General features: G+C 42.8%; 2 protein-coding genes across 8 annotated transcripts in view; one reads left to right on the plus strand and one right to left on the minus strand.

Annotated features, from left to right (window-relative positions):
* Nucleotides 1-5,897, minus strand: part of BMX (BMX non-receptor tyrosine kinase) — a 42,224-nt gene extending 36,327 nt beyond the window's left edge. The window contains exons 1-4 of the mRNA XM_075914309.1: nt 5,757-5,897; nt 4,983-5,129; nt 3,604-3,708; nt 1,449-1,530 (exon numbers count right to left, since the gene is read on the minus strand). Coding sequence (XP_075770424.1) covers nt 1,449-1,530; nt 3,604-3,708; nt 4,983-5,120 — 325 coding nt within the window. The 5' untranslated portion in view covers nt 5,121-5,129; nt 5,757-5,897. The remainder of the gene's footprint in view (nt 1-1,448; nt 1,531-3,603; nt 3,709-4,982; nt 5,130-5,756) is intronic.
* Nucleotides 5,898-13,688: 7,791 nt separating this feature from the next.
* The window catches only part of PIR (pirin), an 81,443-nt gene continuing 78,786 nt past the window's right edge, over nt 13,689-16,345 (plus strand). For 2 of the 7 annotated variants that reach the window (XR_003089286.2, XM_014573468.3), the window contains exons 1-2: nt 14,807-14,933; nt 15,247-15,385. Coding sequence is in view for 6 of the 7 variants with exons in the window: in XM_014573468.3 (XP_014428954.2) it covers nt 15,290-15,385 (96 nt within the window). In the remaining variant the exon portion in view is untranslated. Of the gene's footprint in view, nt 13,809-14,565; nt 14,708-14,806; nt 14,970-14,991; nt 15,013-15,246; nt 15,386-16,345 lie in introns of those variants that run through there. The other 5 variants (XM_075914348.1, XM_075914341.1, XM_075914360.1 and 2 more) reach the window with 5 other exon arrangements.

Below are 16,345 nucleotides of genomic sequence, written 5' to 3' on the forward strand. Positions count from 1 at the left end.
GCCTACTGGTTTCTTGTGGTTCTTCCCTACTCTCTTGCCAGCCTGGATCCCTGCTGGCACGTGCCTTCACGATCCTCTCCCCACAGGGGCTTTCAATACTAAATGTTTCTTCAAAAGAATTATTCAAAAGCATTTGTCCTGGTTTTGAGACGAAACAATGCACGGAGCCTAGTGGACTGGCCCACGTCAGCCCAGATTCACCAAGGACAAAGTTGCAGAGATAGTTAATATATCTTGACTTCCATGTAGGCAAGGAGATAGGAGAGAACCACACACTCAGGGCTTGTCTACACTGGCATGTTTTGTCACCAAAAATTGCCTTTTGGAGACAAAACTGTGAGAGCATTTACACTACAATGCAATTTTTGTAGGGCAAAACACCCAGTTTTGGTGACAAAAAACTTCCAGTCCTGTCAGAGACTTTAGTTTTTTCCCCTCAATTTATTGTAAACAAAGAGCCAATGTGGACTCTTTTGTTTTCTGCCAGTATCCCACAATGCTGGCTTTGATGGCTGTGCTCAGTGTTTTATGATCTTTGCTGCTCTGCAGGCATCCACCTTTGCCCTTTCAAAGGTCCAGGGAGTATCTGACAGCTGAGTGAGCTACTCTATTTGGGGAACAAACAAAAATAGTAAATCATTTGAATGCTCCCGTTCTGCCCTGCATTAGAAAGACATAGCAGGCAAACTGCTTCTGCAGGGAGAGGGCTGGAGAGACTTATTTGTTGCTTTGACATTCCTTAGCACAGAAAGCTCACAGAGCTATGAGAGAATCCTAAGAAGCAAAGGGATCAGCTCTGCCTTCCCACAACACTGAACGGTGGGATACTTACCCACATTGCTTTGCTCTATATGTCGATAGGGGAGCTAGCAATGTGGCCATGAAATGTCTACAATGGGAGGCAGAAAAACCAGAATGACTGGTTTTCACTTTTGCCAACTTTTGCATGTTGACAGCACTTTTGTGGCCAAAACTTCCCAGTGTAGAAATAGCCTCAGAGTTATCTCCATGCGCAAGGGATAAACGGGGTCCGAGTGGACTGCCCACTCCCTGAGGAGTCCCATTGACTTCACTGGGGTTTGCCCAGGCCCAAAACTCTGCCTACATATTACTTATTGCATGGATGGGGCCCTGCTAAGCTAAAGACAATCAAAAGAGTCAGAACAAACTAAGTAAAGACAAGAGCTGGTAGGAAAATGCTTTCAGGGAAATTTTGTGAAGTTTCTTCCCTCATCAATTTCACTGCAATGTTTGCAGTGTTCTCATCCACTCTAGTTCTGATGGGGTGAGATTGAGGCTGAAAATGGCTGACAAAAGCAATGCATTAAAATGAGAAACTAGAATTATCGACTCCCCTTATTCAGATGATATCTTTGAACACACAAACACCCCCATGTTTAATCATGTTAAAAAAAGTCCCCTCATAAAATGCTAAAAACAAATGTTACCTTTATGTAATGCATTTACCCATTGAGTTCGGCTCTCTTCATTTGCTGCATAAACATAGAGAAGGCCATCCTTATATACAATCTAAAAGAGGGGGGAAGCAATTCATTCTAGTTATCTGGTGCTTCATATCTGGTTCAAAGTTCATTAGCTTTGTTTTATTATTTTTAAGGCCTAAAGTAATGGAAACCAAGTAAAAGATTCAGGAGCTCAAGGATCAAGTTCTGCAGGTCTGTTAACACCAAAATGCATGCATCTCAGGACAATGAAGACCCAGAATTAAATAGTTACGCTTGCATTTCACATATATGTGAGTTTGCTTTATGGGTGAACCAATCCTTTCCCCAGTGGTAAAACCCACTTTGGTATTTGTACGCAATCAAATAGATTCTACATTTAGTATCTTTTATAGTCTCATTAGAACTAGAAAGTACAGTGTGTGATTTTCATTTCCCTCCCCTAATTTCCTCCCACAAGTTTGAGTGTATTAGTTGCTCACAAGAAAAACAAACTAATTTAATATCAAATACTATTTTATGGGGCATATTCAACCTCAATAAGTCAGATGGGCTATGTCTAGACTGCAGGCTTCTTTCGAAAGAGCCTCTTTCGAAAGCATCTTTCGAAAGAGCCTCTTTCGAAAGAGAGCGTCTAGACTGCACGGAGAAATTTCGAAAAAGCGGCCTGCTTTTTCGAAAGAAAGCATCCAGTGAGTCTGGATGCTCTCTTTTGAAGAAGCCCTATTTACATTGAAGAACGCCTTCTTTCGAAAGAGGAACTTTCGAAAGAAGGCGTTCTTCCTCGTGAAATGAGGTTTACCGCCATCGAAAGAAAAGCCGCGTTCTTTCGAATTAATTTCAAAAGAACGCGGCTTGAGTCTGGACGCAGGGGAAGTTTTTTCGAAAAAAGGCTACTTTTTTCGAAAAAACCCCTGAGTCTGGACACAGCCATGGTGATAACACTGCTGCCCTTTCTTAGGCTATGTCTACACTGCGGCCGTTTTTCAGAAGAGGAAATGTAAATGGAGGGCTCATTTGCAAATCTTGTGCTCTCATTTCCATATTCTCTTCTGATCATTTTTACAGAAGACGTTTTTGCAATAAAAAGCCCTGTGTAGACGGGAACATTTATCGGAAAAAAACCATTTTATGCAAGATCCTGTAAACCTCATTTTTTGAGGAATAAGGGATCTTGCGCAAAACGGATCTTTTTCTGACAAATGGCCCTGTCTACACAGGGCTTTTTATCGCAAAAACCTCTTCTGCAAAAAGGATCAGAAGAGCATATGCAAATGAGAGCACAAAATTTGCAAATGAGCGATCCATTTGCATTTCCTCTTCCAAAAAACTGCCACAGTATAGATGTAGCCTTAGGGGTGGCAGTTAATTAATGAAATCTGCAGCCCAGAACATATACCCTTTTCAAGCCACTGCTGCCCATTTTAGACTAGCTTTGTACTGCTGTATATTCTTCTCCTCATAAACTCTCTGCCTCCAGGACTCTGCTCTGGGTTTGGCCTTGGAATGGCCCTATCCCTCAGAATTAACACATACAAATGACAGCAAATTCAAAATTATGGCTTTTGCAGCAGATATGACTTCGCTCCAATGCATATATTTAGTATTGTGTATGACTGAATATGTTGATAAAAATAACATTTAATGGAGATGTGCAATTTGGATGAGGTACAATTGCTGAGGGAACCATAACTTTGAATTTCTGGACTCTTGTGCATTTAAAATTGTCAACCTATATATTCTATATCAAAGGACCCAAATTCTGTACTTCCTTTTACCACTAAAGTGGAAGGTGGTGAGGAATCTTAAAAAGAGAAAATGAATTGTGATCAGTATTGCACATTAAAATAAACATGTGTGATATTCAAATAGAAGCACCATACTTGTGTGTGTGTAGTATCACAATAAATAAACTATTATAAACACATGAATGCACAAACACACAGATCCTGATCCAAATTCCATTGAAGTCAGTGAAAAGACTCTCATTCATGGTCTTTGGATCAGGATTATAATAAGATGGATTCATTTCCAACCTGCTGTAAGGTTTTATAGCAGTCAGCAATGCCACAAGCCTTTAGTAGTCCTAAAAACAATAGTTTACCACAATAAAGATCAGTTTCTTATTTTGTAATCTTACCTGAAATGGATATTGTCGCTCCAATGGCACCTGTTGTTCATGATTCACTCTCTCAACACATCGAATTTTCTTAATGTCAATCGATCCTTTTTTGCTTCCTTTTTTCTAAGAATAAAAGACAAAACATGACTACTCATCATGCTAAACACAAGACAATTGTCCTCAAATCAAAAACACTTTATGGGCATAACAAGCTTTATAAAAATCACACATAATCTAAGCTGTGTATAATTGCACACTTCAGCCTGGGTAAGGCAGAAGTTCCAATTTTGTTTAAACTGTTTGGGAAAAACTTTGAGAACCTTCTATTCTATCTTAACATGCAATCCGTTCACTCACAAAATTCCCTTTGAAGTCAAGGTATAAAGACTACAGGATAAGCCCCATTTTTGGTACTAGAACTTTGGTTTAACAATGCAAAAGTAGAGATGAGGAAAGAAAATGAAAAAGTTTCTAATGGGAAAGGGGAGTCTGATTTTGTATTACATTATTTTGGTTAGATATTGGCACCGATACTGCCACTCTTACTCACACAAGGAATCATAATTCACAGGAGTAGTCCAAATGTGCTACCAGGAGTACAAATAGTAAGAGTGTATTTTAGTCATTTTGAAGCAATTATCTGAGTACATAAAAAAGGCCACTGTGCTGAAAGTACCAGCTTTTTGTATATATAATTACTTTTTAAAATACAATCACACTTTAGCCTCTTATTTCATATAAATTATGGATCAAATTCTGTACTGAGCTATAGAGTTGGTGACAGAATTTGCTGGACCCAGGGCAATGTGGGGGGAGCTCAGCTTGGGTGGAAGGGGTGGACATTGCCACACAGAGCTCCAGAGACAATTCAAATGGTCCAGGACTCTGGCTGCCACTGCTACCATAGTAGCAGCAGTGGCAGCCTGAAGCCCTGGGCCCTCTTAAATGGCTAGGCCCCACTTTGCCTCTGCCCATCACCAGCCCTGCTGAGCTATCTCCTGTATACATGACCTCCAAACCAATGCCAGATATGTAACTCACCGCAGAGACCCTGATTCAGGAAAACATCCCTGTTCAGTATGGTACTTACACTTGTGCTTAACTTTAGATATGAGCTTAAATCCCATTCACTTTAATGACATTTAAGCATATGATGAAAATTGAACATAGATAAATTCTGTCCTGAAGAGGGATGGACCTAAACATATGCTTAAATGCTCTTCTGGATCATGGCCAGATTTTGGTGGCATACCATTGTTAAGTATCACTCGGAACAAAGTATATCACTACCCCAACTATATGACATTGAATCAAAGCACACTGAGGAAGAAAATCCAGGGGCATAAGCTGACTTTGGCAAAGTATGTACCCGTGTAGTTACAAAAATGATTTCTCACCTCTTTATCATATTCATAGTAAGAAAGGCTTGTTTTGGTGAGAACAAACAGTCGTTCTTTGTAATTATTGGGAGAAATTTTTTTCTTCTGTTGTGACTTCTTTAAAAGAAGCTCCTCTAGAATTGACTCCTGCTCCATTTCATTGCTCTAGAAATTGGAAATAGTGATTGTATTATTATTATTAATTACATATGATTATTAATAATAGTAGATGTTAAAAGGTTAATGAATGGATAGTAAAGCATGTAATAAAATGAATTTAAGATAAATTGATAGCATGTTCTAATAAGCTGGTCTAAAGAATATAATTTTATAAACAGCTGTGAAAGGTTAGTTTTTGACTCAAACAAAAATAAACATGTTATAGGAAAATACATTTTAAGATAAAACTGTAGCTCCAAATCAGACATTTTCAGCCCTTTTGTTGCTTGAAAATTTAAAATCTTGCATTGCCTGGCAAACAACTGAAGCTGTATTAAGCACAAATGTATCATATCTGAGACATAGTAAGAAAGTCATAGCAGTAAACACACAATTCTTTATATCACAGATGAGAAAAAGCATAATTCTTGGACCAGTAATTTCTGATTTTTTAATTTGCATTGAGAGGATCGAAAGGATGTGAAACAGAACCATTCAGATACAGAAATGTTAAAAAGTGAAAATGTAATAGTATGATTATTCAGATATGTTAATTTTGTTATTAATTATGTAGTAATAAGTGAAAAGAGGAGTGTTTGGTTTTTGAAACTATTTGAATTTAAGATTACTTACACGTGTGATGTTCTTACAAGAAGTAGTGTGTCCTTTCTCTTTGGTTTGTTTGGTGCTCCAAAGGGAAGTGTCCTGCTGACTTATTCTTCCTCACATCCTTATCAAATCCAGAGTGTCTATCAAAAAAATAAAATTTGCATGCTTTTCATTACACCCACGCTATCAGAACACAGGTATGTTGTCTGTGTTAGCATATACTTTGCACAATTCTATTTTTAGTCTTGATACATTAAAGTCAAGGGGGTTTGTAGCCTCTGAACGTTCCCTGTGGTTCCTGCAGCTGAGATACTGCAACATTACAGTAGTGCATTGTAAAAGGAAGAGCGGCTAGTCTATTTTCGCTGTCTATTCTCATGAAAAGGATTGGAAGTTGGTTTATGGGGATAGCATGGGCTGTAATGGCAAGGATAAGGGCAAGACAAAAAACACAAAGGGAAAATCAAATCAATAGCTTTGAAGTTGAAATGATAGTTACTACAGACACCAGTGACATAGCTGGCATCACAGCGACTTGGTGGGATAATATACATGACTGGAATATTGGTATAAAAGCATACAGGTTATTTAGGAAGGAGAGGCAAGGAAAAAAGGGAAGAGGTGTTGTCTTATATGCGAAAAATGTATATACATAGACTGAGATTGAGATGGAAATAGGAGACACACTTGTTTAAAGGCTCTGGGTTAGGATAAAAAGATAAAAAACAAGGGTGATATCTTGGTAGGAATCTAGTACAGACCACCTAACAAGGAAGATGAGGTAAATGAGGGGTTTCTTTAAACAAGCAATAAAATTATCCAAAGCACTGGACTTGGTGATCATGGGGGACTTACTACCCAATCATTTGTTGAGACAACAACACAGGCGAGCACAGGTTGTCCAAGTAGTTCTTGAAATGTATTAGAAATAATGTTTTATTTCAAAATGTGGAGAAAGCTATTAAAGAAGATACTGTTCAAGATTTGATTTTCACAAAAATGGAGGAACTGACTGAAAATTTGAAAGTAGAAGGCAACTTAGGTGGAAGTGACCACGAAATGGTAGAGTTCATGATACTAAGGCAAAATATGGCCTGTGGGCTGCATCCAGCCCACCAAACCACCAGATCTGGCCAGTGGACCACCCTGCCGGGACACTCAGAAATACAGCTGCTATGGTTTAAAGTGCAGTCCGTGAAGCTATCTGCTCTGCAGGCAGGAGGAGACTTTGTGTGAGCTCCCTGCCCCATGTCCAATCCTCAGCTCCTATTGGCTGGAAATAACCAGACAATAGGAGCTGAGAGATTAGCCTGGGGGACAGGAGCAGCGCAAACCTCTTCCCTCTCCCGGAACTGAGAGCTATGCGGAGGGTAGAGCTACAGTTTCAAGTGGTCTAGGGCTGCAGCAGGCAGACAGTCCAGCCTGCCTTGGGGGTGCTGCAGGGCTGCTGGCCAGGAGATGCATAGGTAAGCACCTCCAAGCACAGCCTGCCCCTCCTGCACCCCAACACCTTCCCTCAGGTCACCACCCAAACCCTCTGCACCCCTTTGCCCTAAGTCACAACTCCCTCCCAGACCCTGTACCTCCTCTTACACCCTTCCCCCAGGCCAGAATCCTCTCCTGCACCCAAACACCCTCCCAGACCCTGCACCCCATTTCCCTGCCCTAGGTCACCACCTAAACCCTTTACATCTGCACCTCCTTTTTCCCTTCTCCCAGGTCACAATTCTCTCCCAAAGTTTGTACCTACTCCTAAAGCCCCTCTCCCAGGCCAGAATCCTCTCTCTTAATTAGGCCTCAACTAGAGATTTTTAAGAGCAAGTTAGATGAATACCTGTCAAGGATGGTCTAGATAATACTTAGTCCTGCCATGAGGACCAGACTAGATGACTTCTCAAGGTCTCTTCCAGGTTTACAATTCTATGATGACCATAGCCCTTGCCATTTCCTTATGTTAGGGTACGTCTAGACTACATGCCTCTGGCGACAGAGGCATGTAGATTAGGCTACCGGACATAGTAAAATGAAGCAGCGATTTAAATAATCGCCGCTTCATTTAAATTTACATGGCTGCCGCGCTGAGCCGACAAACAGCTGATCAGCTGTTTGTCGGCTCAGCGCGATAGTCTGGACGCTCCCCTGCCGACATCAAAGGCATACCTGGGTGGTCGACAAATACCTTTGATGTCGGCAGGGGAGCGTCCAGACTATCGCGCTGAGCTGACAAACAGCTGATCAGCTGTTTGTCGGCTCAGCGCGGCAGCCATGTAAATTTAAATGAAGTGGCGATTATTTAAATCGCCGCTTCATTTTACTATGTCCAGTAGCCTAATCCACATGCCTCTGTCGCCAGAGGCATGTAGTCTAGACGTACCCTTAGTGTCTACCCACGTGAATTGAGCAACCGCTCAGAACAGACACATGATGTCAGTTCCTAACCAATATTCTATTTTTGAGAGATCATAGAAAAAGGCACGGGTCCCTGGTAATAGGAAAGCAGAGCTGCCTGCTACCCGCCACGTTTCCAGGTGGCGGATAGGAGGCAGCCTCTCTTGTGAGAGGTCTGCTGCAAAATACGCATGTCTCATTGTGCTAATATGCAGCCGTGGACCAGCAGTGGCAACGCTACTAGGGACTGATGGGACATTTGTTGGCGGCCGCTGTACTGATCAAAAATCACATGTTCCCAATGACGGCGTTGGGACATGGTGAGTGTTGCCTGCCATTAAATAAGACTGCTGCCCCCACTGCCTTTTGGGTTAGCCTGCTAAGGGAAGAAACCCCTGAAAGAAAATCCCTCAATGCCTTGTGAGTAGTTTCGGGAGAATCAAAGGCTACGGGAGTAAACCCAAAAAGAAAATCAGGAGTGGAGACCCTAAGGCGAGTAGCAGGAAGGACGCGTCCAATCTGTTTTCCAGCATCTCCTACAATGAGTCCAGTTCCAAATGTATAGACTTTTGTCTTTCCTTTGGGCTTAACTGGAAGGATTAAGTGGGGGATAGTGTCCTTGGGCAATGCACGATCTCCATATTATCTGCCCAGGCAATGCAGCAGAAGACAACATGGAGAGGACACTCCATCCTAGCTGTTAAGCATGGTCATCAGTTTAATGCTGCATCCCACCATCTTTCGAGACGTATGGAGGCCATGATGGTGAGTAGAGGCTCATGAACGCACTAAGCTTTGGAGATCCAAGGTTCACTCCTGCCTGCAGATGACCAGTCTGTCGGTGTTACACATACAAACGGTACCATTAGTATGATAAAAGGCCTCAACCCTTTGTAGCATATAGCACTTCCTCATCTCTGCACTACTAGAATCTCCCCCTCTTAGGATATGTGACCAACCCATCCTTTGTTTCTTGTTTCCAAGGAGACGGGGGATCATGGGCAGCAGATATGAGCTTAAATGGGGCAAGAAATGCTGGATGTGTCTTGCTTCCCTTTGGAAGCATGCCAGCCCTCCACCCTTGGAGTACAGCTTCCGGAAGCTCCTGAGAAGACGACGCCTTGTCCACTGTGGCCCCAACATCCCTGTGCCTCTTTCTACCTCTTCCTGTGCCTGCTCTGCCTCTTCCCTTGCCTGCCACTTGCTCCTCTCCACCTAGAGGAAATGGGTGAGGCAGAGAGGAGCGGTTGAGGTGGCAGGTGTGGGAGCCTCAATGCCGGAGAGGAGTGAAAGGAGGTGGAGTCTCAGGGGAAGGGTCATAGAAGAACAAGCAGTGGCGGGGGTCCTGGCGAAGGGGGCACAGCAGGGTGGAGCACAGGCAAGGCCTCAGGGGAAAAAGGATGATTAGGGTGGGGCCTCAGGGCAGAGGAGGGGGAAGTGCCACTCCCTGCCCTCCACTTCCAGGGCGGGTTCTCTGCCAGGTTTGTCTCAATATAACATCTCCCTAAAGTATGAGATTCTCATGTTCCATAAATGTATTTTTGCACAATTATGTGTAAACAGTATACCTTTAATTTAACTATTTTCTTAATACAATACATTACAACATTTTTTTTCAATCATTATATGGAAATAAGCACATTGTAAAATGTATAGGCTGCGTCTAGATTGGCATGATTTTCCGGAAATGCTCTTAACAGAAAAGTTTTCCGTTAAAAGCATTTTCGGAACAGAGCGTCTAGATTGGCACGGACGCTTTTCCGCAAAAGCACTTTTTGCGGAAAAGTGTCCGTGCCAATCTAGACGCACTTTTCCGCAAAAAAGCTCCGATCGCCATTTTCACGATCGGGGCTTTTTTGCGGAAAACAAATCAGAGCTGTCTACACTGTCCCTTTTGCGCAAAAGCTTTGCACAAAACAGACTTTTGCCTGAACGGGAGCAGAATAGTATTTCCACAAGAAGCACTGATTTCTTACAGTAGGAAGTCGGTGCTTTTGTGGAAATTCAAGCGGCCAGTGTAGACAGCTGGCAAGTTTTTCCGGAAAAGCGGTTGATTTTCCGGAAAAACTGGCCAGTCTAGACACAGCCATAATGTTATGGGCTCTGGGTTTATTTTTACATAGGAAATGACATACTGGGCAACACCGGTGGTTTATCCAGTCCAATGTCCTAGGTGTCAAAATCCAGTATCATATTACAGAGAAGGTGTCAGACTCTCTATAGTAAAGAAATATGGAATAACTTGCCCATCCAGTGCCCAGCAGTGAGTGACTATCATATGTCCTGAAGCATTTTAAAAATTTTACTAACTAGTAAATAGATACAGGCTAGTTTGTCAATATTAAAAAGTTACCAAATAATGGGAGCTGCTTCCTGGCAATAACAGGTACTATCCCATTGTACTTGCCTGACATGTTGCTGCCTTCATCAGAAATTCATTGTCAGTAGCAAATATAGGCACAGAATGGTACCATACACAAAGATTCCATTCATAAAATTCAGTTCTTGAAAACATATTTTCCTCTTCTCTGTCCTTTATTTCTTTTTAGCCAATAAGTGAAGTGAGAGGCTTTTTGGTGTTTTTCCAGGGTTCTTGGTTTCTTTTGTTTGCCACGCTATAACCTTTCACTTGAAAAATTTTGGAGTAGACATAGGAAAAAAGGAAGAAGAAAAACAGGAAAGTTTGAACATAAGCAGAATGTGGTATCTATTTGAAATGGTTATTTTCTTGTTTTTATTGTCACTGGTTCGTAACATCCTGAAACCTGTTTCTTATATACAATGTTATATTTACTTTTATGTCTTTTTCTCTAATGTAAAATAACTAAATAAGAATATGGCAAATACTATGGGCCCCTTACTGGCTTCAATTTGAATGGTAGAATTCCAACTGATCTCAATGGAAATTAGTAATTCCTAGATGTTCTACAGCACTTTCGTTGGGTATTCTTATCTAAGCACAAAGAGGTGAAGTGATTTGCCAAAGGTCACCCGGCAGGCCACTGGCAGAGCCAGGAATAGCACGCAGACCTTCTGATTATCCATCCACAACTCTGTTCACTAGACCACACTGTCTCTGGGAAGTAATTTCCATAGTGGTAACCCCTTTTTCTAAGTCAGAACTTTTGCTACGTTTCACTCCCATAACATTTACTGTAAGAGTTAAAAAAAATGCATAAAAAATAACAAGGCTAAGGCTATATAAGTGATTTATTTGGGCTCGTCTACAGTGCAATGGCTACAGAATTCTTCCATCAACCTTGTGGTGTCCTAGGGGGAAAGAAATTGGTTTATCATTCAGGGGCATAGATGTTTCACACCCTTGCTCAGTATAATTATTCCAACCTCATTTTCTAGTGTACATCAGGCCTCTGTGCATCTTTGGAGAGATGTCCAGACACTGCTTCTCCTTGATGGAGAAGGGTACGCAAGGAGAAGGGAGTGATCATTGTTTTCCTTTAGATCCTGATATAATTTCCAATAACTTGATATGCCCTATATTCTGTATAACCCATTGGTTATAAAACACTGTCTTAGTAAACTGAGAATACAAATAGCTTCTACTTCAGAATTTGGGATTGGTTGAGTTGTCTCTTGCAGTAGCAGCACACAAGTATGGAACAGAAATATGCAGTTAGACTGACATTTCCAGTTTTGATTTCAGCTTGTGTGACATACCATGGTACAGGCCAGACCCCACTGGCACAGGCAAACACTCCCATTGGCTTCCCTTACCCCTCGCAGAAGGAGTACCACCAGATGCCAGAGGGGGCTGCCCTCAACGTTCGATTTATGGGTCTATATTAGACCCTCTAAATCTAATGCTAGAAAATTGACCTTTTGGGCACTGATCTTCTGCCAGGTATAAATGTGCCGTAAGTGTCTGTATGTAATTGCACCCACACATAGGTTATACTCTGGCTCTCATCAGCCCTGGTTATATTACGATGACTCTAAAACACCTTCAGCCCCAGATTTCTTCCACAGCAGCATGTCCTGTATTACCCAATCCTCTTGAAATAAGCTACACAAATTGAGGTACGTCAATTGAGTAGCTTATTTTGAAATAGCTTATTTCGAAACTGGGAGTGTCTACACAGCACTTATTTTGAAATAGAGCACTCTTCCTCCGACTTCCCTTACTCCTCATACAATGAGGGTTACGGGAGTCGGAGTAAGAAGTCCTCTAGCTTGCAGTATTTTGACATTATTTCAAAATAACTGCTTGTTGTGTAGATATGGACTAAGTTATTTCAAAATAACGCTAGTACCCCTAGACAACATAAATATTCCAATTATATCTTTGAGGGAAAACATGCCAACTTGAAAAGTTATTCAGAAACTTCATTTTAAACGCTCTGGATTAGATAAAACAATAAATTAAATTTATTAACTATGAAAAATAGATTTTAAGTGAGTGCAAGCAATGAGGAATAAAAATCAGGAATAGTTGCAGGAATAAAGATGCTTACTAGTACCTAATTTAACAAACTATATTTGATTCAAACAAAATTTCTACCACATTCTAACAGATTACTGACCAATTCCTCAGGCAGGACCCCTCCTGCAGAGTTCAATGACCAAACTAGTTTGTTCACTTCAGGCACAGTCAATCAACTAAACACAGAGAAAGAGACTAGGGGTGTTTATTCCCCCTTTGTTTTCCCTTCCAGCTTGATGATCCTATTAAGTGGTGAAATGCAAATTATGGAACACATGCATTTTTTCTCTAAAAAGGATTGCCCCCCACCCACACACATATTCCATGGAATGTGACCCTCACTTTTATGCTGCTGCTGGTGCGCTCTTTGGCTGTCCAGCTCTAAAGGCAACACTGCCTCCAGCAACGACGCAGAACTACACGTGCCCATGTCATGCCCTCCCTACCACAGTTTTGGAGCTCCCTCCCTCCCCCTCCCGCCGCACACTACCCTTTGGGGCCAGCACCCCTAAGGTTACAACACCATGATAGTGCAGATTTAGAAATCCCAGACCATGACATTTATGATTTAAAAAACCACCCTTGTGACCACGAAATTGACCAAAATGAACCCTGACTTTCATAAGGTCCCAGCTCTGAGCTTTGAGAAAAAATAACATCACCTGGGGGCCCTTACGACGTTACAATGTTCCCAACACACATTTTTTACCATTGCAACAGTGACCAGCCAATTACGAGTTTTCAAAGAGGCGGCGCCTTAGCAGCCGCCCGTGGGACACACACGCCACCTATCGCACTAGCACGCAGGGCCTGGGGGGCAGTCGCAGCGCCAGGTTCCCTGCCGCCTCCCTCTGGCTGGCCTTGGTGCAGGGCGTCACGGCGAGATTTGCATTTGCTCCCCCTGCTCCTTCAGAGAAGCAGAGGGAGCGGCCCGGGCTAGGACACCAGCCCCCCAGCCTCTGCCCGGGTGCTGCGGCTTCCCGGGACACACCGGGGCTCGGCCCCGAACTCACAGGAGTAGGAGCCAAATAGGCGCCGAATAGGTCACAGCTCCCACCCAGCCCCCGGCGGCTCGGCCCCGCCCCCTTCAGCCAATAGGCAACTGCGTTCACGCCCCGCCCCTTTCTGGAGCGGGGAGGGGGAGGCGGAGCACTAGCTCGGGGGCGTCAAGGGAGCCCCTCTCCGGTGGGCAGCGCGAAAAATCGCACAGCGCGTGCGAAATCTGGGATTGCCTCGTGTGTGTGTGTGTGTGTGTGTATTTGTGATTGCATTATTTCAGTGTGTGTGTGTGTGTGTGTGTGTGTGTGTGTGTGTGTGTGTGTATTTGTGATTGCATTATTTCAGTGTGTGTGTGTGTGTGTGTGTGTGTGGGTATTTGTGATTGCATTATTTCAGTGTGTGTGTGTGTGGCTCAGAACACGTGTCTGATCGTGTCGTGTGTGTGTGTGTGTGTGTGTGTGTGTATTTGTGATTGCATTATTTCAGTGTGTGTGTGTGTGTGTGTGTGGGTATTTGTGATTGCATTATTTCAGTGTGTGTGTGTGTGTGTGTGTGTGGGTATTTGTGATTGCATTATTTCAGTGTGTGTGTGTGTGTGTGTGTGTGTGGGTATTTGTGATTGCATTATTTCAGTGTGTGTGTGTGTGTGTGTGTGTGTGTGGGTATTTGTGATTGCATTATTTCAGTGTGTGTGTGTGTGGCTCAGAACACGTGTCTGATCGTGTCGTGTGTGTGTGTGTGTGTATTTGTGATTGCATTATTTCAGTGTGTGTGTGTGTGTGTGTGTGTGTGGGTATTTGTGATTGCATTATTTCAGTGTGTGTGTGTGTGTGGCTCAGAACACGTGTCTGATCGTGTCGTGTGTGTGTGTGTGTATTTGTGATTGCATTATTTCAGTGTGTGTGTGTGTGTGTGTGTGGCTCAGAACACGTGTCTGATCGTGTCGTCTGTGTGTGTGTGTGTGTGTGTGTGTGACCGCGGGCTCTGATTGTGTCATTTGTGAGCGTGCGATTCTGCGTGTGCTGCTGTCACTGCGTCCATTGATCCCTGAGTCTAGTTGCGTGTTTGTGACTAGCGCTGAGTGCCACAATAAGCCTGTGCGATTGTGTGCACACTGGGGGAATCATACCACACAAGTATTAGCATGGTAAAGCCTGACTGACTGTAGCATACTTCCCTGACACTGCCCTACCCCAAGCTGCCCCCCCCCCCTCCAAATATGTGACTCGCCCATTTTATTTGCTAGGAGACGGGATGCTTTGTGCTGACTCATGCTGAGTTAGTTACTGTGAAGTGCAGAACAGAGGGAGTTAAATGAAAAGCAACCGGTGGTTTGCAGGCATTGAGATCCCGCACAAATAGGGAGCAGCAAGGTACTCTGCTGTGGGGTAGTTCATAGGGTACCTGAGGTACAACTTTCCTTTGATGGAAAAAACGAACTCTTTTGCTTAAGTAAATGGAAACCCCTTCTATTGTTTTGGTTTTTGCTACTGGCAACGTGCTGGTTGTTTGCAGATTTAAAGTAAAACCAAAACTCATAGTATTTATATCTTCATTTGCAGTTAATGTTTTGGGCTTTGTGAGCTTGTGTGGGGTGTATGTGTGTGTGGGCGGGGGAGGGTGTGCTTTTGATTTTTTTATTTCCCAAGAGACAACATTTAAAAATCTTATTTATTCCCTGTGCAGATTTTTGAAGTCTTGGAAACTGCATCTTCTTTCTGAAGGAAGGATGACAACTCTGAGGAAAGTTATCAAAACTGTACTCAGCATTGAGCAGGCGGAAGGGGTTGGGGCACGTGTTCGGAGGAGCATTGGCCGGCCTGAGGTATGCTCTACACTTCCCTCTCCACCCAAAGAGATTTGATGTGATGCTGAATGATGAGCATTACCTGATTGAAATGTTGGTTGGTGGATATACGAAAAACAAAGCCCATCCATAATGCATTAGCCTCCTACAGCAGCAGGAAGAAATAACACCATCAATGAATGGTAGGTCCCCCAGTCCTGTGTCAGGGCTTTCCTGATACTCTGGCTGTGATGTGATTTTGGGATTTGGATAAGGGGCCACTGTTGATGCTCAACCACAGATGATGGAATTGATGCTGTGAAGATCTCTAGAGAAAACAGGAGCCTTGATACCTGCCTCCTTTACATTTTAAGCTAGAGATTTTCATGCTCTTGTCAGTATAAGAAGAAAAGTAGGGGTCCTGTTGGAGACCATGTCTGGTATTAAATAATTGAGTGGCAGTTGTGCCACTATTTGTCTTGGAAATAGTGACCTTCTCTTTCACATATAGAGTTATCAGTTATCTGTGTCTTAGGTTCAGTGCTGGATTGGTACAATGAACATTAGATGAACACTAAAAATTATGGCTGCAGGCTGCAGGCTTCTTTCGGAAGAAGCTTTTCCCGAAGAGATCTTCTGAAAAAACTTCTTCCGAAAGAGAACGCTCACACCGCCAAAGCGCATCAAAAAACTGATCTGCTTTTTCAAAAGATAGTGTCCACATTGAATGGATGCGATCTCGCATTTAAGCTGTGATTACTGTGGACGGAATGGCCATCAGGGCACCTGTGCTTTTTCCTCTTTCCTCTTCTTTCGAAAAAACTCCCTCTTCAATGTCCACACAGGCCTTTTTCCGAAAGTATCTTTATGTAGGTAGCATGTTATTTTTGTGCTCTGCTTTCCAGAGCTCACACTTGATTCAGGTTTGCCTCTGAGTACAATTCATGGTGTTGGCTTTGGTGGTTCTCAGTAAAGTTCTGTATGGTTTGGATATGTACT

The sequence above is a fragment of the Pelodiscus sinensis genome, chromosome 1, assembly GCF_049634645.1.
Source record: "Pelodiscus sinensis isolate JC-2024 chromosome 1, ASM4963464v1, whole genome shotgun sequence".
In the NCBI taxonomy this organism is placed as follows: domain Eukaryota; kingdom Metazoa; phylum Chordata; order Testudines; family Trionychidae; genus Pelodiscus; species Pelodiscus sinensis.